General features: G+C 38.3%; 5 protein-coding genes across 12 annotated transcripts; 1 reads left to right on the forward strand and 4 right to left on the reverse strand.

Moving 5' to 3' along the window:
• LOC117635456 (putative glycine-rich cell wall structural protein 1) lies at positions 1-675 on the reverse strand. Its single transcript, XM_034369770.1, has 2 exons — positions 348-675; positions 1-266 (listed from the first exon to the last, which is right to left on the reverse strand). Exons 1-2 carry the CDS (start codon positions 673-675, stop codon positions 1-3), a joined length of 594 nt encoding a protein of 197 aa, XP_034225661.1.
• A 7,380-nt stretch (positions 676-8,055) lies between these two features.
• LOC117635935 (cytochrome P450 84A1) lies at positions 8,056-10,186 on the forward strand. Its single transcript, XM_034370327.1, has 2 exons — positions 8,056-9,055; positions 9,269-10,186. Exons 1-2 carry the CDS (start codon positions 8,123-8,125, stop codon positions 9,887-9,889), a joined length of 1,554 nt encoding a protein of 517 aa, XP_034226218.1. The 5' UTR covers positions 8,056-8,122; the 3' UTR covers positions 9,890-10,186.
• Positions 10,187-11,848: 1,662 nt separating this feature from the next.
• On the reverse strand, positions 11,849-15,008 carry LOC117635682 (protein FMP32, mitochondrial). 6 transcript variants are annotated; one of them, XM_034370024.1, is made up of 9 exons: positions 14,855-15,008; positions 14,756-14,769; positions 14,313-14,654; positions 14,008-14,139; positions 13,823-13,882; positions 12,620-12,696; positions 12,453-12,509; positions 12,281-12,347; positions 11,849-12,196 (listed from the first exon to the last, which is right to left on the reverse strand). In XM_034370024.1, exons 3-9 carry the CDS (start codon positions 14,511-14,513, stop codon positions 12,077-12,079), a joined length of 714 nt encoding a protein of 237 aa, XP_034225915.1. In that variant the 5' UTR covers positions 14,514-14,654; positions 14,756-14,769; positions 14,855-15,008; the 3' UTR covers positions 11,849-12,076. The 6 variants fall into 6 exon arrangements, with proteins under 6 accessions (XP_034225915.1, XP_034225916.1, XP_034225912.1 ...); XM_034370025.1 differs by lacking the exon at positions 14,756-14,769; XM_034370021.1 differs by lacking the exon at positions 14,756-14,769 and having other exon boundaries at positions 14,313-14,755.
• A 634-nt stretch (positions 15,009-15,642) lies between these two features.
• Positions 15,643-18,047, reverse strand: LOC117633439. Of its 2 annotated transcripts, none has more exons than XM_034367050.1 (5): positions 17,826-18,047; positions 17,155-17,321; positions 16,611-16,686; positions 16,186-16,258; positions 15,643-16,072 (listed from the first exon to the last, which is right to left on the reverse strand). In XM_034367050.1, exons 1-5 carry the CDS (start codon positions 17,977-17,979, stop codon positions 15,952-15,954), a joined length of 591 nt encoding a protein of 196 aa, XP_034222941.1. In that variant the 5' UTR covers positions 17,980-18,047; the 3' UTR covers positions 15,643-15,951. The 2 variants fall into 2 exon arrangements, with proteins under 2 accessions (XP_034222941.1, XP_034222942.1); XM_034367051.1 differs by having other exon boundaries at positions 17,155-17,334; positions 17,826-17,939.
• Positions 18,048-19,344: 1,297 nt separating this feature from the next.
• On the reverse strand, positions 19,345-24,251 carry LOC117634352 (transmembrane and coiled-coil domain-containing protein 4-like). Of its 2 annotated transcripts, XM_034368428.1 has the most exons (16): positions 23,684-24,251; positions 23,437-23,518; positions 23,133-23,330; positions 22,695-23,069; positions 22,311-22,476; positions 22,043-22,195; positions 21,789-21,886; positions 21,515-21,606; positions 21,313-21,383; positions 21,092-21,227; positions 20,868-20,927; positions 20,683-20,765; positions 20,538-20,614; positions 20,362-20,432; positions 19,972-20,029; positions 19,345-19,764 (listed from the first exon to the last, which is right to left on the reverse strand). In XM_034368428.1, the coding sequence occupies exons 1-16, from the start codon at positions 23,911-23,913 to the stop codon at positions 19,642-19,644; spliced, it is 2,073 nt and encodes a 690-aa protein (XP_034224319.1). In that variant the 5' UTR covers positions 23,914-24,251; the 3' UTR covers positions 19,345-19,641. The 2 variants fall into 2 exon arrangements, with proteins under 2 accessions (XP_034224319.1, XP_034224318.1); XM_034368427.1 differs by having other exon boundaries at positions 22,695-23,330.
• Between the last annotated feature and the right edge of the window lie 243 nt (positions 24,252-24,494).

Genomic DNA, 24,494 nt, shown 5'->3' on the forward strand with positions numbered 1-24,494 from the left:
CTAAGGACTGCCTTTCCCTCCTCCAATTGCTTTTGGATGGCCACCACATCCCCAAGCCCAACAACCCTTGTTGTTGCCGCCACCACTGCCTCCTCCTCCTCCCCAACCCCAACCTCCACCTTGACCACCGCCACCACCACCACCGCCGCCACCACCTCCTCCACTTCCACCGCCTCCTGCCCCACCACCTCCTCCTCCACCACCACCACTTCCTCCACCCCATCCATGGCCTTTGCCATTCCCTCCACCTCCGCCACCTCCACCACCTCCACCACCACCACCACCGCTGCCTCTTCCTCTTCCTCTACCATTTCCTTTTCTTTTGTGGCCTCTACCTTTTCCTTTACCTCTTCCATCTCCACTAGCTCCACCATTCCCACCACCTGCTCCGCCACCACTTCCCCCACCTTGACCACCATTTCCACCTCCACCTCCACCTCCTCCACCACCACCTCCTCCTCCATTTCCACCTCCATTTTGATTGTTATTGCTTTTGACTAAAACTTCATCAGATGAAGCAGTCAGCTTGGGGATAGCAGCAGCAGTGGCATTATTAAACCCAGCATTAATGCCACCATCTATTGCATCAGAATCTTCGAGCCCATCAACCAAACACATGCTCAAAAAAACAGCAAGACCTAAACAAACTCCAAACACTCTGCCCTTAATCTCCATCTTCTGCCTCATGAACTTGAGATCAATGCAAAAACCCAAGTCATCCCCAACCTCTTTATACTCTTCGAATAGAATATATTGTACTTGCAATTGGCAATGCAGCTCCCACTATAACTAACTTCCAATAAGTAGCAAACCCTAACCCCTCCCAAAGGCTGCAAAAGAGATAATACATACATAGAGTAGTAGTGAGATATCATATTTGATGACTTGTTGCGCAATTTGCAATTTGTCCCCACTTTTTATTATTGGCGTGACCTCTGCACGCTTTTCCTTTTTTATAAAAGCCAAAGTCTCTTATTTCCATCACTCTGGTTAACTCTATATAAGATACCCATCTTTGTTTTGTTTGTATCCCAAGCCCCCCACCACTTTCGTTGTATATTAGCATACTGAAAAGCTTCCAGTTGGTCCTCTGTAAGCAACTTGTTTATCTGTCAGGCACGTTCGAATCTCTGTCCTTAGATTAATTAATACAAATTTGATTTTTTATTATTGAAATGAGTGATAACATGCTAAACTCACATACACTATACGGTAACACACGGATGTTAGGACTCGAACACTAATGAATCCTTTGCAACACAAATTCGATTAGTGTGTACTTTATCGTGCTAATTAAACTTGCTTGATTCATTAAGAGGGTAACAAGTCAAAATAAACAGAATTTAGGTTTTCTTCTTTGAGCAAAAGCAATGCGGACTTTAAAGGACTAAGTTGTTTCAGCTGTGCTTCCTTCCACATAAACTAAATAATTCACAAGTGGGTGGACGAGAGTTTGAGGTTCCTTTGGCTTCACGATGGAATGAGAATACAAGTGGTGGCCACGTGAAAAAAGAATGGAAGGACAAGGAGAGAAGAGGGGAGGGTGGTGGTGGTGCTGTCTAGTATATATATATGTTTATAATGGCTCCAGGTCTGTGGTGGAGATGTTGATTAGTGCAATCCACATAAGGTCCCCCAATAGTTGTGGGTGCATGCCATTATTTTTCCATGCGATGAAGTTGCCATTTCTTTAAGCTATGCCTTCTTTTTCTTTTGGTCTCGAACTTTTTGTCTATGCATTCGGACTACTCACAAGAAGAAAGTTGAGAGTTGGGTTTGGTCCATGGATGTGGCAGATTACAAAACGATCCAAGTTTGATGGTGGACTGAATTTGAATTCGAACAATTATTGATCGGTAGAAAGTTACAGGGCCTGGTCCAATGTTCTGGTGGCCCAAAGCTATTTAAGTAGTTTTGTGATCAGCATGAGACAGCCCAATACACCTCATGGTAAAACTAGGACATAGTAACATTTTTTCACTTAAAAAACAAAAGCATTTGGTAGGTTCTTTTCAAATAAAGTTTTGAAGATGTGAGTTTAATATAATCCTTAAGAAAAGTTAGAATGGAGTATCAATGGTGCAGTTTCACTATATACGTTTCAAACTTCAGACCTAGGAGACGAGAGACTTAGAATTCTGCCCTAAATCTGAGACTTAAGTCCTAACTAGACATCGAGCTTCAAACCTCAAATTATAGGCCTAAAACTGTACATCAACCTTGGGTTTGAGTCCTAACCCTAAGTATCGAAACCTTAATCTCGAGTTCGAGCTTGATTTCTGGCCTCTGAACTTTGGATGCTGAAAAACAAAAACAAAAGTAAAGGAAGTGTTACATTTGTCCTCACATCAATTCTCAAAGAGATAAAGACTCCAAAATTGAACAATTCTCACCAGTTCAATTGGTGATGTTAGATTTTGTCCTCACTTTCCATCCCCCTTCCCTAGTTTTCTTCCCAAACTAGCAATGTTTACACGTGACAGATATGCTTATGTTCTCGTTTGTTTCACTTTTGTTTAGCCATTTACGGAACCCATCATCTTATTACTTGACCTATCAGATTGTCATAAAGTGTTAATCTGGTTTCACATCTAGAGGAAAGAAAACTCACCCAAGTATACAGTCTGACCAAATCAAAAGCATTGTAGTTTTATATTAAGATTATATTGCAAACTTCCACATCAACTCCACAATTTTCTTTCTGAAACTAATAAAAGAAGTGAACATCATCCTCCCCTTTGTGTTTTTTTATTGCGATAAATCTCAGTTAGTGGAACTTGGTGATCTTGCTGAGACCGTTTCAAATTTCCATTGGAGACGCAAAACCAATTAAGAAACAAAAGAAAAAAAACCCACAGAAGGGTTCTTGACCTCTCTGTTTCAACAATCACCATCACTTAATTTGTTGATTAATTAATTAAACATGTTTTGTTCGGTAATCAGATGGATTTAGCATAGAAATTTCCATATAGGTATTGTTGCATGACCGCGGGGGTCAGGTCCACTCCAAGCTTTGTGTTCTGGAATTAATCTGAATTGTGCAAACACCTAACTCTGCAAAATGCCAAACCACCCAACAAACAATTCATGGTCGTCAAAACACCGCACTTACTCTCATATGAACACGTCAAACACGAGATCATGGACTTCATATGTCAAAAAAACCGACCATTTATTTGCAGATAATAATTAACACAAAAAACAAACAAACGCGTCCACAACATGTCATGCATACATAACATAAGCAACAACAGCAGCAGCGAGTTACTGCATGCCTTTAATGGCCGAAACTTTTGGCCTAAATTTTCTTCACCTTGACAAAATTCAAGCACAAATGGGAAAAAGTCCCCTGACAAGAAAAATGATTTGAAATTATAAGTTGAGGTGTACGTTTTAGGGCGTGTACTTTTCACTACTCCTCCCTGCTTTTCTCCTTATTTACAATGATATTCGCACGATAATAACGTGGGACATCTGAATAAGAGAATAACTATATATATGTGGACCCTAATGAAATTAAATTGTGGGTGTTTCCCACCAAGTTTTGTACTTGTGTGCTCCAGCAAATTGAAGATTTGAGGTTTGTTTTTCAGGAAGTGAAAGAGAAAATCCAAAAAACAATGTTATCTGAAATGTGACATGTTCCCACCACTAGTATATACCACTCACTCATCAACAATTGTATGATTAAAAAGGCAAAAAATTAAAATAAAATAAAAAAAATTCAAACATGAGATGAAACAGCTTTTGGCAGCAGCACAAGCGAATGGATCCATCATGGTGATGAGAGCATTATGCAACAAGAGAAGTAAAAAGATTGACATGAAATGGAGGAAGATTGATGGTGAGGTCACAATGACTAAACATGAAGTAAGAAATTGTCCGGCTATATATAGCCATATGAACCATGTCACAAGGGAGCTTCTAGATTTTTTTTAATTTAAAATTTTCTTTTTTTGAATACAGCCACAATTAAAAGACAGTCCATTGTTTTGTGTTGGTTTTTCACACTTTCAATTGCCGGGGTGAAATCTTTTCATGGACGATGTCGTTTTCGTCAGATTCCAATAAGATCAAAATAGGTGTTGCCCATCTTGATAATTGACAAAGATGAAACTGCGAGTGTGTGTTGATTAAGACAGGAATGATGTGAATGGCTTACCTAATTATTGCTCATCTGTGGTGGGATTGCAGGAAGGAAGACACATCAAGCAGTTTTGCGTTGTGATAAACCAAGCTGCTTCCATCTCCCTCAAACTGGGAGTCTCATTTAATTCGATGAGATGATTTTGGTAATTCGTTGGCTCAAAATAAGCAAACACAGCAGCAAAAGTCCTTGTATTGATTTTATTTGAAAAACTGGAAAACTTTGGAAGCTTCATGCACTTACCCTCCTCTCCCCCCACCACCCAACCACATGAACTGCCTCTGCTTTATTAGATTCCTGACAGCTACGTACTTGCAATTGGTATAATTTTTTTATGTTTTTTCATACAACAATTGTATTTCGAACTTCAAACTTACTGATTGCTTTTTGTTTTTTGTTTACGAAATAAAGTTGTATGTCAGTTAAGATGGAAGTGTCGAGTGAAGCTTTCAGACTTACTGATTTTTGTTTTTGTTTTTTGTGGGGTTAATGTCATTTTACTTATAATCCAAGTAAGCTTTATTAAGATATGTGAACTAGCTAACTAGAAACATATTTAAAATTATTGAACTCAATTCCATTAAGTAATGGATAATCATATATCTTTACATTAATGGTCATGTGCTACTCATATGTGTATCACGGGTGCATGCATGGTTACTAGTCATATTCTACAATGACATCACGTTTGCTAGGTCTCAGGAAGATGAAAATGAAATGTCTCTCTCTGTTTCTATCAAGTTCTACGAATTTCCAGAAGAGTTTGCACTGGGTTTTGTTTTCGAAGTTCAAATCGTGTGAAAAATGTTCTGTCTAATCAGAATGCCAAGAGAAAGGAAGGAAAATACGTACAAAAAAAAAGAAAGTTATAGTAAAATTGCAAAAGTAAACAGTTTATAGTCTGTCTTGACACAGAATTAATTCACTGTTTTCGTCCAAAAAAACAAAAAATAATTAATTCAATGAAATAAAATGATGTGCACTGTGAGCCAAAACTAAGACATATCTTTTGTCAAAAAAGACTGTTCCCTTTGATGATCAATCTTCTGGCTATCCTCTCTCTCTCTCCTACTACAATTCAAACTTCCCGGCCAAACTAGCTACCACCCCCTCTTGATTCAGTGACGTTTCGGAGAGAGTGTAGGCTTTTGACGTACAAGTTATTCAAATTGACGAAAACTGAACATACGATAAAAAATGATAACAAATTAAATTTACAAAATTAAACCACGATGGCTACCGATTACCGTAAACTACAAGGATCATTTGTGGTTTTTGGTCAATACAAGTTATACAATATACATGTATGCATCTTTGACAAACCCAGCATATCTTAAATATTAATCATATACTTTTTGTTCGTCTTAAATTTTAGGTAAACCAAAAGAATTTTTGTGTCTCTCTTCGAGCAATAAGAAGCAATCAGATTTCATCATTAATTTGGGCGGTTGTTAAGTATAACTTATCTTTCACAAATCATAATTAGAGGCAAATTAACATGACGAGCTTTCACACTAAATCAGAAATATGTGCATATGTAACCCGTTATGCACGACAATCCCTTTTGGAAATGTCCCATGGTATAGTTAATATTCTATTCAATTTTTAAGGGGCTATAATTGCCAAAGAGTTAAAATTGTGTTGGATTTTCTATGATATGATTTGTTTTGTTGCTGTAATTGATAACGTACATTAAAATTTAATTTCGTAACACGTTATGATGATACGTGTCGTATTCGTATATGGCAAGATCAAGAATGCGGATGTTTACAAGTGGCAGTTGAAGATGTTGACCGATACTTAGCTTAATTATGTGAGGCAGTCGTTTTACTTTTTAGTTTCTACTATCCGGGGTCTGATTTAGAACTTGATGTATGTCTGATTTAGAAAGGTAAACATTGATCACTAGGCCGGAAATACGGATGAGTTTTTTGGCCTGAAGTGGTGGTCCACTAGCACATCTAAACTTATCATTTTTGGGGGATTTAAGTCATAATGATTTAGACATCTCAAAATGGGCCATGATTTATCAACTAATGAGGCATGGTTTTGGGTGCTCTGAGGTTTTCCACAGCGCGATTCACACTGCTAATGGATGAATGAAATGAATATATTATTTGATGAAAATGAACGAGTGGGAAAATATCAAATCAAATCCCACAGGGCACAGGCCACAGGCATTGAATTAATTATTAAAATAATGATGATGTTATCATGATGCTAAAACACGCAATCTAGCTACTTAGCTCCTAATCCTGTAATCTTATCTTAGTTTTGAAGTATATTAACTAAACACAACACCATTTAACACATTGCATTTCCATAAAATATTTGGAAGAGAAAAAAGAGGTTGAAATGGTGAGATGAAACAGTCAATTGCTCGAATGTCTAAACCTCGACAGCTACTTGAAATGTATAAGGTCCTGCATCAAATCTTTCACCTTTCACACGGACAGACTGACCAATTGTTATGTGAAGCCTCAAACATACACTTTGCTATACACTAATGAATCATCATTCGCGTTGAATAAAGAATTAGGTGGCCAGCTAGCTGTGCTAGCTTTAACCCTAAAGACAAATAGAAACTCCCAAAACAAGCTCGGTTTGTTTTCTAAGCACCATCAATTTGAATTAAAATTCAAGGGATAAAATTTCAATAAATTATTTAGTTAAATATGTACCTATCCGGGTCACTATTTTTTGGCTTAAAAATATTAAATGATAAGATACGGTTAAGATGGATGTATTTTTAAGTACCGTTTATAACAAAATTTCTGCCAACAAAATCTAGCACATTAGAAAGGGACTTAGTACTTACTACTAAAAAAAAGAAGATGAATGAGGCATGCCATCATGAAGTGTTTTTCCTGATTAATTTTGTGAATCAAACAAAGTATACTGGACCCAAATGTTAAGTGTGACTAGTTCGAGGAAAGTCCACAATTGCAGCATATGTTTTTTGTCTTGCAGCCATGGTAGAACTTTTCGGAACATTCATTTAAAATTTGTTCAAATTCGTGCACACCATTTATTATTGAGCTTGCTTGTTCTTTTATAAGTGTGATACATATTTGCAAAAGTTGAGTTCATTTCTTGCAAGTTACAATATAGTTACTCAATTGCAGGAAATTGAGATAACCAATTTAAATTCTGCTAACTAACTGCTTGCAATTAACTTAATTATACATCTCTCTCTCTCTCTCTAAAAGTCTTGACTTCAAGTCCTATCATTCGTATAATATGCGTGTGAATTTAATATATTATCGTCACTTTCAATAAAAAATGTTCTTAAAACAAAGTTATTTCAACCTTCTTATTCTTTAAATAAAAAAGAAAAATGATACTTTTCAATCATATACGGAAGCTTCATAATATTTTTTTTTCTCTGTTAATTTCATTAATTCTAGAAGTATTCAATTGCTTTACTTCAGACAAAGTCAAATTAAAGCAATTTTAGCAAAAATAAATTAAAAGCTACCTACTCTCTTTTTTGTTTGTTTATTTTATATTTTATTTTATATCGAATCGAAGTCGGCTGCAAAGAGGCGAAGAATGCCTTTATACCGCTTTGACTAATTGAACTAAACTCATGTACACATAGCAGATAATATCCCTCATCACCGTTTATAAAGAAGGAATGTCAGTACGTATCTATACGTCAAAGCAGTTTAGAAATCCATATCTCCCAGTCTTTTCCCACAGTCTTCTGGTTTTACGTTTACTCATTCAGAGACAATAGTCCAACTTCCATCCATACCACAAAACATAAAATATTATTAAAACAAAAATAAAAGACAAACCCTTTTCAATTTATTCAATTCATTTAAATTCTAAATCCTAAATCGCGTGACTAAATTCAACAGCAGCACACAAACTTTGTATATAAAAGGCCCCATAATATCTCATCCAACTTAGCAACATTTTGAGTTGCACACAACACCAAACTACTCTACGCACCCAAAAAACACAAGCCACATGGATTCTCTTCTCCAAGCCTTGCAACCCCTACAACCCATGACACCCTTCTTCATCATCCCATTCCTCTTCCTCTCCGGCCTAGTCTTCCTATACCGGTCCCGAAGACGCTCCCCCTACCCACCGGGCCCCACAGGCCTCCCCATCATCGGCAACATGCTGATGATGGACCAAATAACCCACCGAGGCCTTGCCAAACTGGCCAAGCAATATGGCGGCATCTTCCACCTCCGCATGGGGTTCCTCCACATGGTAGGCATTTCAAACCCTGACGTGGCTCGCCAGGTCCTCCAAGTCCAGGACAACATCTTCTCCAACCGCCCCGCCACCATCGCCATCAGCTACCTCACCTACGACCGCGCTGACATGGCTTTCGCCCACTACGGTCCCTTTTGGCGCCAGATGCGTAAGCTCTGCGTGATGAAGCTCTTCAGCCGGAAGCGCGCAGAGTCCTGGGACGCCGTGAGGGACGAGGTGGACACGGCGGTCCGTACCGTGGCGGTTCAGGCCGGTTCGGCTGTGAATATCGGGGAGCTGGTTTTTTCGTTGACGAAGAATATTATTTATCGGGCGGCCTTCGGGACGAGCTCGGAGGAAGGGCAGGATGAGTTTATTGGGATATTGCAGGAATTTTCGAAGTTGTTCGGGGCTTTTAATATTGCGGATTTTCTTCCTTGCCTTGGTTGGGTTGACCCTCAGGGGCTCAACAACAGGCTGGCTAGGGCTCGTCAGTCGTTGGATAGATTTATCGACAGCATCATAGACGACCACATACAGAAGAAGAAGAAGAGTGAGGGATCGAATGGCGGTGAAACTGATATGGTCGATGAATTGTTGGCTTTTTACAGTGATGAAGCCAAAGTAAATGAGTCTGACGACAATTTGCAAAACGCCATCAACCTTACTAGAGATAACATCAAGGCCATCATCATGGTAAATTATTGCGCCTTCTATACCATATAAAAACACAATTAATTTGGAAAAATCTGAAAATGTTTACGTATTATGTTGTTAGACTGTAAGTTTCTATCAGATAATATTATTTTGAATTGATTACGAATCAGATTCACATTCTAACAACGCAACATATCACTAATTTACTAAACTAAATAAATGAACTAATTGATTGACACGTGTTGCATGCAGGATGTTATGTTTGGCGGGACAGAGACGGTGGCATCGGCGATAGAGTGGGCCATGGCAGAGCTAATGAGGAACCCAGAGGAGCTAAAGAGGGTCCAACAAGAACTTGCTGACGTGGTGGGTCTTGATCGCCGACCTGAAGAGGGAGACTTTGAGAAGTTGACTTACCTAAAATGTGCACTTAAAGAAACACTGCGGCTCCACCCTCCGATTCCACTGCTCCTCCACGAGACGGCGGAGGACGCGGAGGTGGCCGGCTACCACATCCCTAAAAAGTCACGCGTTATGATCAACTCGTGGGCCATCGGGCGTGACAAGGACTCGTGGGAGGACGCCGAGTCCTTCAAGCCCTCTAGGTTTTTGAAAGAAGGTGTGCCGGACTTTAAGGGGAGCAACTTCGAGTTCATTCCGTTCGGGTCCGGTCGGAGGTCGTGCCCGGGCATGCAGCTCGGGTTGTACTCGCTGGAGTTGGCGGTGGGGCATTTGCTCCACTGTTTTACGTGGGAGTTGCCTGATGGGATGAAACCCAGTGAGCTCGACATGAACGACGTGTTTGGACTCACCGCTCCCAGAGCCAGTCGACTCATTGCCGTACCGAGTAAAAGGGTGGTTTGTCCACTCTGAATCTGATGATCTCATGACGAGGATGAGAAAAACAGAGTTTGCATGTATTAATTGGTGTCCCAAAATTTCAAGTATACATAACAATGAAACGGCGACGCACAGGTAAATTGCGGGGTTTTTTTTTTTTTTCTTCCTTTTTTTTATATTTAAAATATTTGGGAAGAACCCAGAAAACAAATAATTGAAAAGAGACTTTGGAAAAAAGAAATGAGGGAATTTGTATTCTCTTTCTTTGTGTATAAACACTCTCTTTGATTTGTTTCATATGTATGGAAAGTTGTCTTGGATTTTCTCTCTTTTTCCTCTTTTTTTTTTTCCCTTACTATTGTATTCAAATAATGGATCAATTTGAAAAAAATATATATATTTGTCACAGTGGAAAAAAAAAAAATATTATTGCAAACACTTGGTATATAATTTTGTGTAATTTGTAATTCTTTCTCGTGACTTTAGGGAATATATGTGGCTGGATGTGTGAATATTTATATTAAGTTTGTATATGCTTGCGACTGAAGGTGTTCATACTGTCATCAGCAACTCCAAGAAATGACATTTTTGACTATTTCGCTTGCTATATAGTGCTAAATGTGAATCTCAATATAAGGCTCTATGGTGCATGAATGAGTCAGAGCAAAGTATTTTGGTGGGTCCATTGACAAAGTTTCTCAATAAATCAATCATGTGATGAAAGAGATAGACACAATTATACTAATACGGAGCATCAGAGTAGCCGCCCTGCCCGTGGTGCAATATGCATCAAACATGTGCATGGTGCAATATGCATCAAACATGTGCATGCAAAAGAGTGTTGTAATGCGCTTGGTGTAATATACTAGGTAATCACGAAAATTATACTAGTACTGAGCACCGGAGCAGAGTCCGTGCCCGTGGTGCAATATGCATCAAACATTTGCGTGCAAAAAAGTGTTGTAATGGGCCTGGTGGCAACAAAACATGTTTGTACTTGGTACAATTGATACAGAGAAAGAGAGAGGGATATATAAAATATATTGAGTTTAGGTAGGCAGTGAGGACAAGTGAGGAGGACGTGAGGCCTTTCTTGTGTTTTCTTTGGGTAGAATAATGAGACTGGGCATGAGGTTGAGAGGTGAGGTGAGGTGGAGGGAGGTTCCATCTGAGATTTTCCATCTGAGATTTCCCATCTTCAACAAACGTGGGATATGGACAATAGAGGACATAAGGGCCACCAATATGCAATCCAATCAGATTCAGTAGGATATTTGTATATTATATTATACATCCTTGTTCCTTTTTGTAAAGTTGGTGGCTTGGTGCTTGAATAAGACCCCACTGTGCTTAGAAGTTTAGCTTGCGTTTGGGAAATGGAGTGGGATTGAATACTATCCTATCCAATCCAGTTTAAACACACCAACCTATTTCCATCCCAATCCATTTTAATTTTAAGGTCTCTGTAGTTGCGTTGCGTGTATATGCAGCACTCAGATTAGACTGATGAGTTTTGAGGTCAAACTTCGGAACACCCCAGGATGTAGATGTGTACAGAGAAGATCTACAGATAGATGACAGGTGTATGTATAGATTGATATATGCGTTTTTATTTGTTAGATCGGAGGAAACCGAACTCTTAACTACTCGTCATAACCTATTACTCCAATTTCATTCCTCACCCCATTTGAGTTAACTCCCAAAGATTTTCAGTCACAAAATAAGTGTCCACTTGAACCGTTCATCTAGTGTTGAATAATTAGGAGTTATAATGAGAGGATCTTTAATAGTCACTGATTAATTGCACAGCTATTACTGTAAGATTTTTTTTTGTTTTTTGTTTTAAAAAGAAACAAAATTATTAATAGATGCTATCAGACCGAGCCAAACCCAGCCCAACAAAATTATTGACGTTGGACTTGCATCATATTGGCACATGTGAGAGAGAGAGAGAGAGAGAGAGAGAGAGAGAGAGAGAGAGAGAGAGAGGACTTAATTGAATTCTAACAAGATGAATATTTGGATTGCGTAATTGAATTCTTCCATGGGCTAGGCCCCACTTACAATGTCCTAATCTTTCACATCTTCATCATATTTCTTAAAAATACAACAGCTTGTAACCCAAAAAAATGAAAAGAAAAATACAACACCTTGAAAAGAATGAACCTTTTTCCCAGTTTCCCCTATGGGGTTTTGTCATCGTTAACTATAAAAAAACGTTTACAACAAGATACGAAGCACAGCAAGACCAACAGCAGAAATGGAAACAAGAGTACCTATGCAGTATTTTATGACATCATATTTTGCTGCTTCCACCTGTGCCCTTAGAGCATGAATTTCCTGGTAATAATATACAAGTAATAGTTAGTATAAGAAATTGTCCACTCCTAGTTCAATCGGAAAAGTATTCGCTCCAATTCTCACCCGATCAAGTTTGTTAGTAAGGTTATTAGTTTCTGCATTCTGATTTGATAGCTCTTCCCGTATCCTCCTACACTCGATAACCATAAGAATGAACAAGGAGGGTGAAAATCGTGACTGAAACAGAGGTTCCTGAGATGCTCAGAGGATAAAAAGTTTTAATGTATTCATTTACCCCCTTTCAAGATTCAAGTCCAACCGCTGCCCTGCAGTAACTTTGTCGATTTCATACCTGCATCACAATGAAAATATTTGCATCCTGAAGATCATTACGAAAAAGCAAACACATACTGACAAGGAAACAGACAGAAAACAACAGTACAGTAACTCCGTAAATCAGACCTCAATTCGCTACGCATCTTTTCTATATCATTCCGAAGTTTTTCAGTCTCATGTTGCAACAAAGAAAAATGGTGTCCCTGCATCACATATTTTTCAATGAAATTACCAATAGAAGCTAGCCCAGGAACTAATAAATGCTTATTTTTCATTGCAAGGATTCTTTAGATAACATAAGAGTTCAGCCTCTTTAGAGTCTTCCAGGAATTTTTAAACAAATTAGCCAACAAATCAAGGTCACTTGGAAAAGATAACTCAATAACTATCCTTCTTGTGATCAATTATATCCACATTGGTAAACATGGCAAGAAAGTTAAAGAGAGATAAAGACATGGCTGTCAACCTTTCCAATATATTGAAAAAAATTCAATTACATATAAAATTGGTTCCAAATGGGTTCCTTAATTTCATTCCATCTCCCCTATGCTGCCTATGAAATGAGAATTATGGTCTTCATAGAATAGTTTAGTAAATTCATGCCCAGAAAATCAAATATAGAAGATTAGGAGACTGAAATGCCAACCAAAGTAACCAAATGTATGACTGAAATCCTAAATGTTTGGCTTATAGTTGCTGGTAAGATCTACAATCAGAAGCACGCCACACCATGCAACAGCCACCCAGAAAATGGAGGCATCATACTTTAGGTCCATGAACACTACAAAACATTTTAATGCCCAAATATTATGATCAGCCATGATGGGGGCACAATCATTTATCATAATGCTCTCACACACATACAAAAACGGCGGGGACTAGGGGCATATTTCATGAAAATCACTATTTAGTCTAACTCAAAATTAGATAGGAGAAGCACTAAAATCATGTCTATTGGAGTTGACGGGAGATTAGAGACAACAGTTTCAGTTGAAATCTAATCTGGATTGGCATACCATCAATGATTTACTGGTTATTTATGCATGACAAACACAACTGAAAGTTGTGACCAATTACAAAGGGTATTCCAGAAATGTCACTCAGTCACAATGTTTGCATGCAAGACAATAATAAGATTTGGGATGGGAACTAGAAGAATATAATCCACAATTCCTGGCTGCTCATAATCAACAGAAGTTTAACAAGCGACATAAGTTCTTGGTTTACCAAAAGAACCAAACAAAGACATTACCAGAAAGAAAATTCAACAACAATCAAATAGAAAACCACCAGCCGACGTAGTGATTAACGTAAGGAACTAGTAAGTACCTGTGCGCTTTGAATTTCGGATTTGAATTTGGACAAATTGGATTCTTGGATCATCTCGGTCTGATATTATGCACACAAAAAACCCAATTGGATAATTAAATTGTCTCCTCATGAATTGATGAACGCCAATATACACAGAGGTAATCAAGCATAGAAAAGTAACAGTAAAAATGAGAATCACTTACTTTCTGCATCTCTCCTTTGGAAACAAATGAATTAGACACATTTTCCAAGCTATCGTTCAAAACTTCAGTAATGGCAGCTGTTATCGCCTCGGCATGCTTTGAGGGCACGCCTTGGCCCTCTAACCTCCTAACCTAGACGAAATGCAGCATATAATTAGGCTCAATTACAGCCTACTCCGATGTCACTGTAATTTCTTTTGCCATTTGAAATTTTCACAAACTTGTCATTTTCAGAAATTCAAATAACATCGTATAGATAAGTGAATTTGGAAAATTGAATGTAAGAGAGCGATGTGATTGCTCACCAAGGCTAATGTGTCGACGAGAAACAATCGCTTTCCATTAGATTTGACGAGCTGAGAAATCAGTCTGCAATCCAAATGCCTGTACTCCAAAGACGGAGACACCGCAACTTTCGAAGCAGCAGGACCTCCGAAACCGGACAATCCGAACCCCGAATTGGTTCCTAATTGCCCGACCCGTTTACAAGCCGCAGCAGCGGCCATTCGAATTCGATTTCGGCAGAACCTGATTTCCGAATGCTAATTGAAAATCTCAAGCCCCAAAAATATCAATCGATTCTGAATCGGCGTCTGAAACCTTCCTTTGATCGGTCAAACAAATCGCGCGAAGAACAATGAGAGAATCTTCACACAGGAAAGAGATATGCGAACCGTTTCGTTACTGAGAAAATGCAAGGAAACGCGAGAATGCAATAATGAAACGAAAACTGAATCCGATCCAGTACCTGTATCGGAAAAGCTACGAAACGGGGCTAAGAGCGTTAGGAGAAGAAGAGAAAGAAGACTTTATTGTTAACTGAGAAATCCAAAAGGAGAGGACGAACCTGGATAGGCTTGTTTGTCCTTGTGTCCTTCTCGAGATTCGCGAAGAGAAGAAAGAGAAGAGGATCGGCAAAGAAAGAGTTTGGGTTTGATTTCGCGGTTGCTTGCTTGCTAGCTTGTTGCTATTTTATTAGCTTTTGCCCCAAACGGCGCGCACCACCTTTTTCTATTTTTATTTTTGCGAACTACTAATAATTGAACACAAACTGCTAATTATCTTAAGCACGTTTCTTAATTAAGTAGTTGTATTATCGTCTCTACGATAATTCCGACCTTTTTAGCTGGGGGCAGGCAGGTCCATTGGTCATGGACTCATGGGGGTGCTGCTAATTAAACTCTGGCTTTTCTAATGAACCAGCTCACAAGACCAATACATTATCTTCAGCTACTCTTACTGGTTTAGTTAGAGAAACCCCCGTTACCTAAAAATAAAAGAGCAAAGAAAAAAATATGGACTGGAATACGAATATGGCAAGAGAAAAATGAGTATCAAGATGTGCGTGAGCAGGTACATTAATGTCGCTCACACGTGCGTGTGCACGACGCACGGATATTAATGTCGCCCATGCGTGCATGTACACGAACATTTGCACACGTACATTTGCTCACAGACAGATGCATGTGTAGAGAAGAGACATAAACTTCATTCCTTCCTTGCAACAACACCTCAGCTAAATTCAATTCACTTACATGATTGTTATGTAACCAGTTCTCTGAGAAAGGTTATACAAAGGTTGCTTATGAGAATCATAACGTTAAAAGTAGCATATATCACGGTTGTACGCTAGTGTTACGGCAATCGTACGGTAAGATTAGCAAATAGCTCAATTTGGATTTCATTGTATCATACATAACAAAACCTCTTGTTCAGACCCAAAAAAAAAAAAACAGAACCTCATGTTACCTTCCTCCACAACTAAATAAACAGTTAGAGAACAAATAATAATCACCACCTACGACTAACAGTTGCACTAACATTATATTGCTCAAAATGTGGAGTGAGGTGTTATAAACAAGCACAGAAACCAGGTCGACTTGAAGCCGAATCCCGCTTCTTGAGTATATTTATTCATTCGTCCAATATCTTCAACAAGCCATCTTACTTTGATCTCCCTCTGTATGGGAACAAAAAATCTGAGAGACTTCCTTTTATGTAGTTACCTACTTTATACACGTTCTTAGTCACCCCTGAAGCAACAAGATCTGCATTTCTTGAAAACCTACACATTCATTAACAAACACCAGATAAGATAACCCTTACGAATTAAGGCTTAAAGTTTCGTAAAACCAGGATTTCATATTCTTCACTTGAATAGTCTAATCATATGCTTACTTGTTCAAGAAAACAGTTCCAGCAGATTGAGTAGGTGGTTGGTGCCTCTGAGTCTGAGGGACTTCACGAGCATCTAGAAGGTAAAGAAAAGGGATAAATAGCTGACAACAGATGATAATGTAACATTTAATGAAAAATAATACTTATTTTTGGTACACAACTTTTTCTAAATCATTTATAGAAACCAAATACTATATAGTTAATATATTCTTAACCAAAGTGACCATCTCTGGAATGTATATCAGTAACTAGCAGAATTAAGCTAAGTTCAGTGGAATTATACTCACACGACCTCACTATCTACATGTCATTTTTGCAGGAAGACCTTGACTATATTGAAGGCAAACTATTGTAAGAAACACCTGGAAAGAGAATGACAAGTAAAAAAAAAAAAAGAGACTGGTAAACAAATTTTTTTTCCTTACCCTCTTTGTGATGAACATGGGTAGAAAGAGGAGCGGCAGCTGGTGACGTTTTATGGATTCTTTTGCCAACCAAAAGCTGCAGCAACTCATTTAGTCAGATTGCTTGCTAAACAAAAACTAATGCACGCAAAAGGAGCTGTTTAATTAGAAATTTCATGTGCCCATAAAGTCAACTTGCTACACAGACCATATTACTTCCAGCTATCTAAGAACAATCCCGCTCCAATTTGCACCAAAAACTCAAAAGTCACGACCTCCGTGAATAGCTCATAGCTGATTATCATTATCATACAACATATTGAGATCTCGTATAACATGATCTCATTATGTAAACTGTAAAGCAAGGTAAAGTAATAACTAATCCAATTAACATGAAAATTAAATTAAAAGACAGAGAAAAACAATTGCAAATCTCCATGCATTTAAGCAACCAATTAAAGTCAATAATCAAGCACATGAACCCCCACATCTCATATAAGCACATAATAAAATGTTTCATTGTGTGAGTTTTTGAGCGAAAGAGAAAGAGAGGGTGAGAGATTACCTCCAAGCCAACACAAACGGGCAATTCTGATGTGTTCTTTTGAGAAGGGTCTTCTTTAATTCGATCCAAATACATAGAGTAACCAGCACAAGCATAACGAAAATCAGCAAGATGTCGATCCTCTTTAGAAGCCTCCATCTCAGTTGCTGCAACTACTGAGTCAGGCACTGGTCACCAAATCTACATATTAGTAGGTAGGCCAATACGACTTTCATATAAAAAGAAAAGTTTCAACTGGCAAAAAGGAGAGCACAAAGCAAACAATCTAATCCAGAAAAAATAAATGTGGTTCTAAAATCAAATTTGCAAAACTAGCAAAGAAAGATGAATCCTTCATAGGAAAAGCAAAAATATAAGCTGTCTGCAGCTCAAAGATGATGACTTTTTCCTAACTTTCATGAATGAATCTCAAATCTAAGGTGAAAAGCTAAAACCTGGTTTACAAAATTTAAATTAAAAAAAAAAAAGAATTCAGACACCGAAACCCTAAAAGTTAGAATTCTCTAAGAGAACCGAAAGTTCCGCAATCGATCAGATGTCTCATGAATTAATTAAAAAAATAGGTCGGTTGGTGATGGAACTAATGTTTAATTGTTTGTTTTTCTCGAGAACTAAACGGAAAATAACAAGGAAGGAAAAAGAGAAGGGAAGTTTTACAGGGAAAGAGAGACCTTGAGGGAGGGTGCGAGGAACGCCGAGGCAGATAGGATTGTAAGCTTTGGATTTGAGAGCGGTTGAATAATAAAGTGTTCCTTTGCATGATCTCCCTTTGTTCGAGACTTTTTCTGGGCCTTTCTCTTTCTCTGTACTCTTATTCGTAGCCATGGCGTCGGCGTCGTCGTCGTCCTCACTGTGACTCTGACTCTCTTCTCATCCTGTCGCGCGGGTTTGGCTCTGTCGTTTTTTTGTACCCCATTTTGCCTATAGCAGGGCGGCTATACTTTTTTGACACGTGGCCTTTAAAAATAATGAATAGTACAGCCGCACGGCTATACTCCGTGTTGTAATTTTTTTTAGACATGTGTTGACACGTGGCCCTAATGGCGGGGGGTCCTTTTTTTGTATATTAAAAATTAGTATAGCCGCGCGGCTATACTCAGTTTTATTTTTTTAAAAGGTATAGCCGCCCGGCTATACTATTTGGTACCGCTCTGTTTTTTCTTTAGTAAATAGTATAGCCGTGCGGCTATACTAGATTTTTTTTCTAATTTTTATTTTAAAAATAGTTTAGCTCGGCGTAGTTACTTTTTTTTAATTTATAAATTGTCTTTTATAAATAGTATAGACGAGCGGCTATAGTCTTTTACATATGTATATATATATAAATGTACGTATGTATTTTTTAACAATACATTTGTATTCTATACACGTCTCACGTTTTTAAAAAAAGCAAACATACAATAGTCGTATTGTACATGTATGTAAGTATTTCTAATATTTTATACACGTATTTTTTACAAAATTTTCAGTAAGACACAAAATTCACGTATTATATAAATAATTCTTACATATTATTGAATAAGAATAACATATGCTATAAAAATTATATTAAAATATCATATAGTGGAAGATTAATATCTACTTTGGATATGTTGTAAATTAATATTTATAAGGTACAAACTAATGTATAGCCGAGCGGCTATACCCTTTAAATATAATGTATTTAAATAGTACGGCCGTGCGGCTATACTACGATTTTTTTAATAAAAAAAAGAGGGTGGCGTCATACGTGGTTTTACTCGCACGGAATAATAAAATAAAGTGTAACAAGTAGGTTTTTAACGAATTTACCGGACTTTTTTTTTTCACTTAACAATTCTTTTTTACCGTTTCTTACCTAAAATAGTTTAGTATATTGATTTGTTCAAAAAATCTATCCCAATGTTTTTTTTTTATAATTTGTATCAAGAAAACAATTATCTTCTCATTTTCAGTAAGGCATTGCATGAATCATCTTACAATCCATAGTTTTACAAACATCTGATATGGTGAAATTTTATTTTAACTGTGAGTTATATGTATTTGGTTTTTAAATGAAGATATTTAGAAACCCTTTTTTTTTTCTTTTTTTTTTTTAATACAAGCAATAGTTTAAAGTTAACTACTCATTAATCTAATATATGGGAGATGAATTCAAACTTGGGTGCAAAGAGTCGGGCTCACTGCCCTGTCTAACTGCCCAACCCTGTCTGCCCAGAAACTTTTTGTTTTAAATGAGGTTAAATGAAGATATCCAGCCTTCTCAAATAGTATACAGGCAAAGGGCACAACACAAGGACATTACCAAAAGAGCAAGATATCTCATAATATGTACACATTTTATTCAGGCATTTGAGACGCATTTTTGTTCTCTTACAGTAAGATGTGGAAGAGAGACATGGATGGAGTGACCAAGTACGGAAACAAGAAGCTGGATCCACCTGGTGTTCTTCTTCTTCCCCCACGCAAACCAGGAACAGGAAGAGTGGTGGTAGTAAAGTTTCAGTTTCATTGTATGCAAATAGTGCTCCGGAAAACAGGATAATACGCCTCCAGTTCAAGCAGATCCAAGATCTGCTGTGCGCCCCAAAGATAGGAAGAGTGGGCATCAATCACATCTGTTACATCAACCTGCAAATACCAAAGAAAGCATACTGATGTTGTTAAGGGTTTCAATCCATATCCCCCTTCGAACTCTAAGTTATGTACTGCTTTTCAGCAACTATCTGAAGCAGTAAGCTCTATTCAGGGAACACAGAATTCTAGTTGAAGTAATGTGCCTCCCAAGAGCAACTGAGATGGCAGAGAGAGACAGAGAGAGATGAAGAGAAAACTTACATTCTCAATCCCTTCAACTTTTATTGGTTGAATCCCGGCTAATCCTCGAGAAAGTAGACTGTTCAAAAGTGATCATTAGTTACTATTATGGAAATCAACAAATAACAATTTATCAGCATAGTAGAGCTGCAATAAACTGACCCCCACCCCATCCCATTTCCTTCTATCAAATCCTTGAAATGGGCACGTAATTGTATTCATAAACAAGTGTATAGCCATCAAGTTGTAAGCTAGTTCAAGGTTGAGATGCGTTCTCTGGTGGGCTTGGGCACTAAGGGGGGAGCGAGAGAGAGCTGCCTAACATGTTTTCTACAGTAAATCAACCACTAATTCCTAAAATTTGCAGGTATGACCAAAGGCTGTACCAAAACAATCTCCCATTCTGCATACCTGGCACGGAAGGCAATCCCAAGCATCCAATCATTTGTGGAATAGGCATTGACAAATCTTCCAGCCACCATCTGCAAATATCAGGAGGCAGTAAACACTTGCACCAAAGTTATAATAAAACTCTGCAAACTTCGGAGGTGGAGAAAAAGGGAAAAAAAACCCAATTTTGCAATCACCTTTCTAGCAGCTTCCCATTTCTCATCTGCGATCGAGATGGGTGCTCCAAGAAGAACAACTCTTTCTACAAGTTCAGCTGCCAATATAAAGAAATAATTATTAATCCAGGATAGAGGAGAAAGATGAGCAATTATTATCACTTACCATTCTTTTCAGTTTCTGCCAAACACTGCAGACACTTGAAAATTACTCGTGCTCCAAGTGAGAAACCCACCAGTGTTACAGGCCTGAAATCCACGAGATTCCAAGCGAACAAAAATTATTCAGATTGGTTTTTCAGGAATTTCTGAAGTAATGAGATAACAATAATTTCAAGTTATGATGTTGACCTGTTCCCATGAATTCCTTTTAATAACACCTCAGCAAGCAGCCTTCCTGCTTTGTCTGACCTGGAATAAAAAAAAGGTTGAACAAGTCTAGATAGAAACTCACAACAAACATTGCTACTCTAGAGTAACTCCAGCATTCCTGACCAAGGCTTCTGGAAATCACAAATAAGAATGAACTTAAAAGAAAGATTTTCCCACTCTTCTTGATAAGGGAGAAAAAGGACCTGTCCACAGCAATTGCCCATTTGCTATCTATAAAATCAGCAGCTGCAAGTAATGTTGCAGGCCAAGCCAGTGCAGTAACAAGAGTGCCTAACACAGTCATCATTGCACCTTGCTTCATCAACCCCATTGCAATTCCTACATCAACCAGAGGTAATCTCAATATCATGTGCAATTTATATCGTCATATTACCAGTAAATAACAATAATTCAAACCAATTACTTGAAGTAAGCCAATCCTGAATTGCAGTGCTGACTGCAATTAGATTCTTCGACTCCCAGACCAGTGCATACCTATAGATTTGTTAAGGTCATAACAGATAATTCATCTGTAAGTTACATTTATGGATTTCAAAGGCCTGGATCAGTTCAGTTTAATTTTCAGGTTCTTCAAACATGTTGAAGAGTAGTAAAAATATCTGTACCTTTCCAAATTGTCATCCTGTCCCTCCCAAGGCCTTACAAAATCTTCCTTATCAAAAACAAATCCTGAAACCAAGATCTCAACTGCTAGCCTCTGAGAAATAAGGTGAGAAAAATTACAGTTTGAACCACTAATTATAGTTATGTGTGTGTAAAGAGAGAGAGAGAGTAAAAACAAAATGATAGCCCACCTTACTATAGTAAAAGTGCTCCCTATGGTAGAATAATAAGAAGAAAAAAAAATTAAAATAGAATTTGGAGCTACAAAAAACTCACGCCCTGGTTATGATTTTCTCCTATAGCGCTGAACTCAAATTCATCGACACTTCCAGTTCTTCTAGCCATTTTGCTCCCTGTGAGTCCAGCTCCAGCAGCTTGATTGAATGGAGAGTGAGCAGTAGACCATAAATTAGTTCGCACAAATACAATAGAATATGAAATATGAAACTGTTTGTAGAAACAAAAGATATATCCCACAGAAACAATAAAGAGCAAATCAGATGATTCAACAGCAAAAAAAACCTATTCACCTCCAAATGATGCAGCAACAACAACAGAACCAGCAACAGTTCCGGCAGCACTTGCAGCTGCAGCAAACCCACTTGCTCCGATTATTGGGATGAGAGTGCCCAATGTTGGAGCTAGAGCACCAAGTCCTGCAGCAATTGCTGGGGCTGCTAATCCTGTAGAAAAGTAAAACTACACAAATTGCAAGACCAAAACCGTTGAAGCTGAAAAACTTGTAGAAGGATTTTAAATTCTTCTACAATAAGCAAAGATTTTTTTAAGGTCTCATACCACCAGTTATTGTCAGCAACGTTCCTCCGGTTATTGCAGCTGCGCCAATGATACCACCACGCTTCCATTTAGCCCATTTGTTTTTTGGTGACTGGGTTTCTTCTTTTTCTTCTTCCTTTTTCACTAATGCCATTGCAGAGCAAGCAACCATTGTCTCAATGGCTTCCTACAAAGCGAAGTTTAGGACAAAAAGCATAAAACCATAATGAAGAAGGGAATGTAGTTGCTGTTCATTTGTATCGAAATACAATACTATCCTGATCTTGGTCATTAAAAACGAAAATGAGGAGGTATCTTTTCATACTGATCATATCATAAGAACATTTCAACCTAAGCACATGTAGAATAAATAAGGAGGGAACTCAGAAGGACGAACATAGATACCATTTTCATCCACTTGACATCAAGCCAAGTTGCAAGCAATCGCAGAGCTACACGATGCCGAGCATCATAACCCTTTCTTCGACGGGTACATTTCTTGTTGTCTTCCCGTTTATCAGCCAGACAAGCTGAAAGAAGCTCGTAGAGAACCATAACTTTCCTCTGATAACTGAGCATCGTCAACTCTCCAATAGTTTTCTCACGAATCTCACTGCTAGCCGCAAGTGCGTCTTTGGCACTAACCAGATTACCACCAGTGTCTTGCTGATTTTCCAAAAGTGCACCCACTCCTTCACTGTTTTGTGTCACATCAGCTGTGGAGCATTTCTGCATCAGATTTTCCAACTGCACATCCTCTTCTTCAATTTTTTGTTTCACCTTGGACCTTTCCTCCTGCGGACTTTCCAAATGCTCATCCGCTGCTTCAATGTTTTTTTTCACCTCAGCTGTGGAGAATTTCTCACGGCATTCATTTTCATATTCACGATGCTTTTCCTTCTTAGATTGGGAAGACTCTGAAGTCTTTTCCATGCTAAGTGCCATAGCATCAACAGTTCTGGACAAAGCAAGTTCTTGATCTGCACTTTGTGAACCATCTTTATCACCATCATCACCTTCTTCAGCAAGCAACCTCAAGAACTATGATAAAGTCAAAAAACATAGCAAAGATAATTAAAAAAAAAACAAAATATAAAATTAACCCAAAATAAAATGGTGATCAAAATATTGGAACAAACAGACGTACTGCTCCAACATGATGGCTAGCAGGAGAAGTAGCAGCGCTTTCCTGAAGTCCGGACCAGGCTGCAGAATCAATCTCCAGAAACCTATTCACAACATGAGCAATATTGAAAATGCCTTAGGGTAGCGAAAAGTCCAACAATTCAAATCCCTTATTATATAAATTCACTGCACCGCTCCACTAATATTCAGGGTTGAAAGATCAGATAAAATAAATATATAAAAAAATGAAATTGAGGAGTGAAATGGACCTGAAAACGGGTGGGAGGAGACCCGAGTTTTCATGGACCCAAAGCTCCGGGCCGTCGGAGACGGAGTCGGCGCTGCTGACACTACTGGTCCGCTCCTCGGTTGATTCTTCTTCTCCAGAGGACAATCGCAGGGGATGGGTCTGGTGGATCTGAGCCTGGTGAAGAGCGAACGCAAACAGAGCTCCGGCGGCGTACCTCTGCGTCGGCGTCAAGAACGACGTCGTTGCCATGAGTCTCAGAGAACTGAATTCATGGGAGTTCGGTGATTTTTGTGTTAATTGTAGTAATTATTTTGCGGTCAAACTAATAGTGACCAAAATTCAATCGCGCGAGAATTGGCAATGTTGTTGTTGATTCAACCTGAAGCCCTCGACGCTCTCCTCCTCCTGGCTCCTCCGCACCAGAGACAGCCAGCCCAGACGTGGTTTTTATTTGCTTGCCCACGCAGCAACGTGAAGAGTTGTTTTCGATACATTTGCAGCTTGCTACACGTCTCATTTCAAATTGCTAATTTCTCATTAAAAAAAATATTAAATCAAAATACTATTTTCTATCCTTAAATTAGACAGCATTTATTCATAATTGGACTAATATTGAGACTTTTTGTNTTTATCATTGGGACGTCTTCCAACATTACATCAAAAAGAAAAATACTCCTACAGGAATAGCTAATTAGTTATTTGGGAGTGCTTTTGACAGGTCTAAAAGCATTTTTGGACAACCAAAAACATTTGTGATAGCATTTGATAGAATGACTTTTATACGTACTTAGGGTTACAACTTCAAAAGCACTTATGGATAGATGCACCTG

The sequence above is a fragment of the Prunus dulcis genome, chromosome 7 (assembly GCF_902201215.1).
Source record: "Prunus dulcis chromosome 7, ALMONDv2, whole genome shotgun sequence".
NCBI lineage: Eukaryota > Viridiplantae > Streptophyta > Magnoliopsida > Rosales > Rosaceae > Prunus > Prunus dulcis.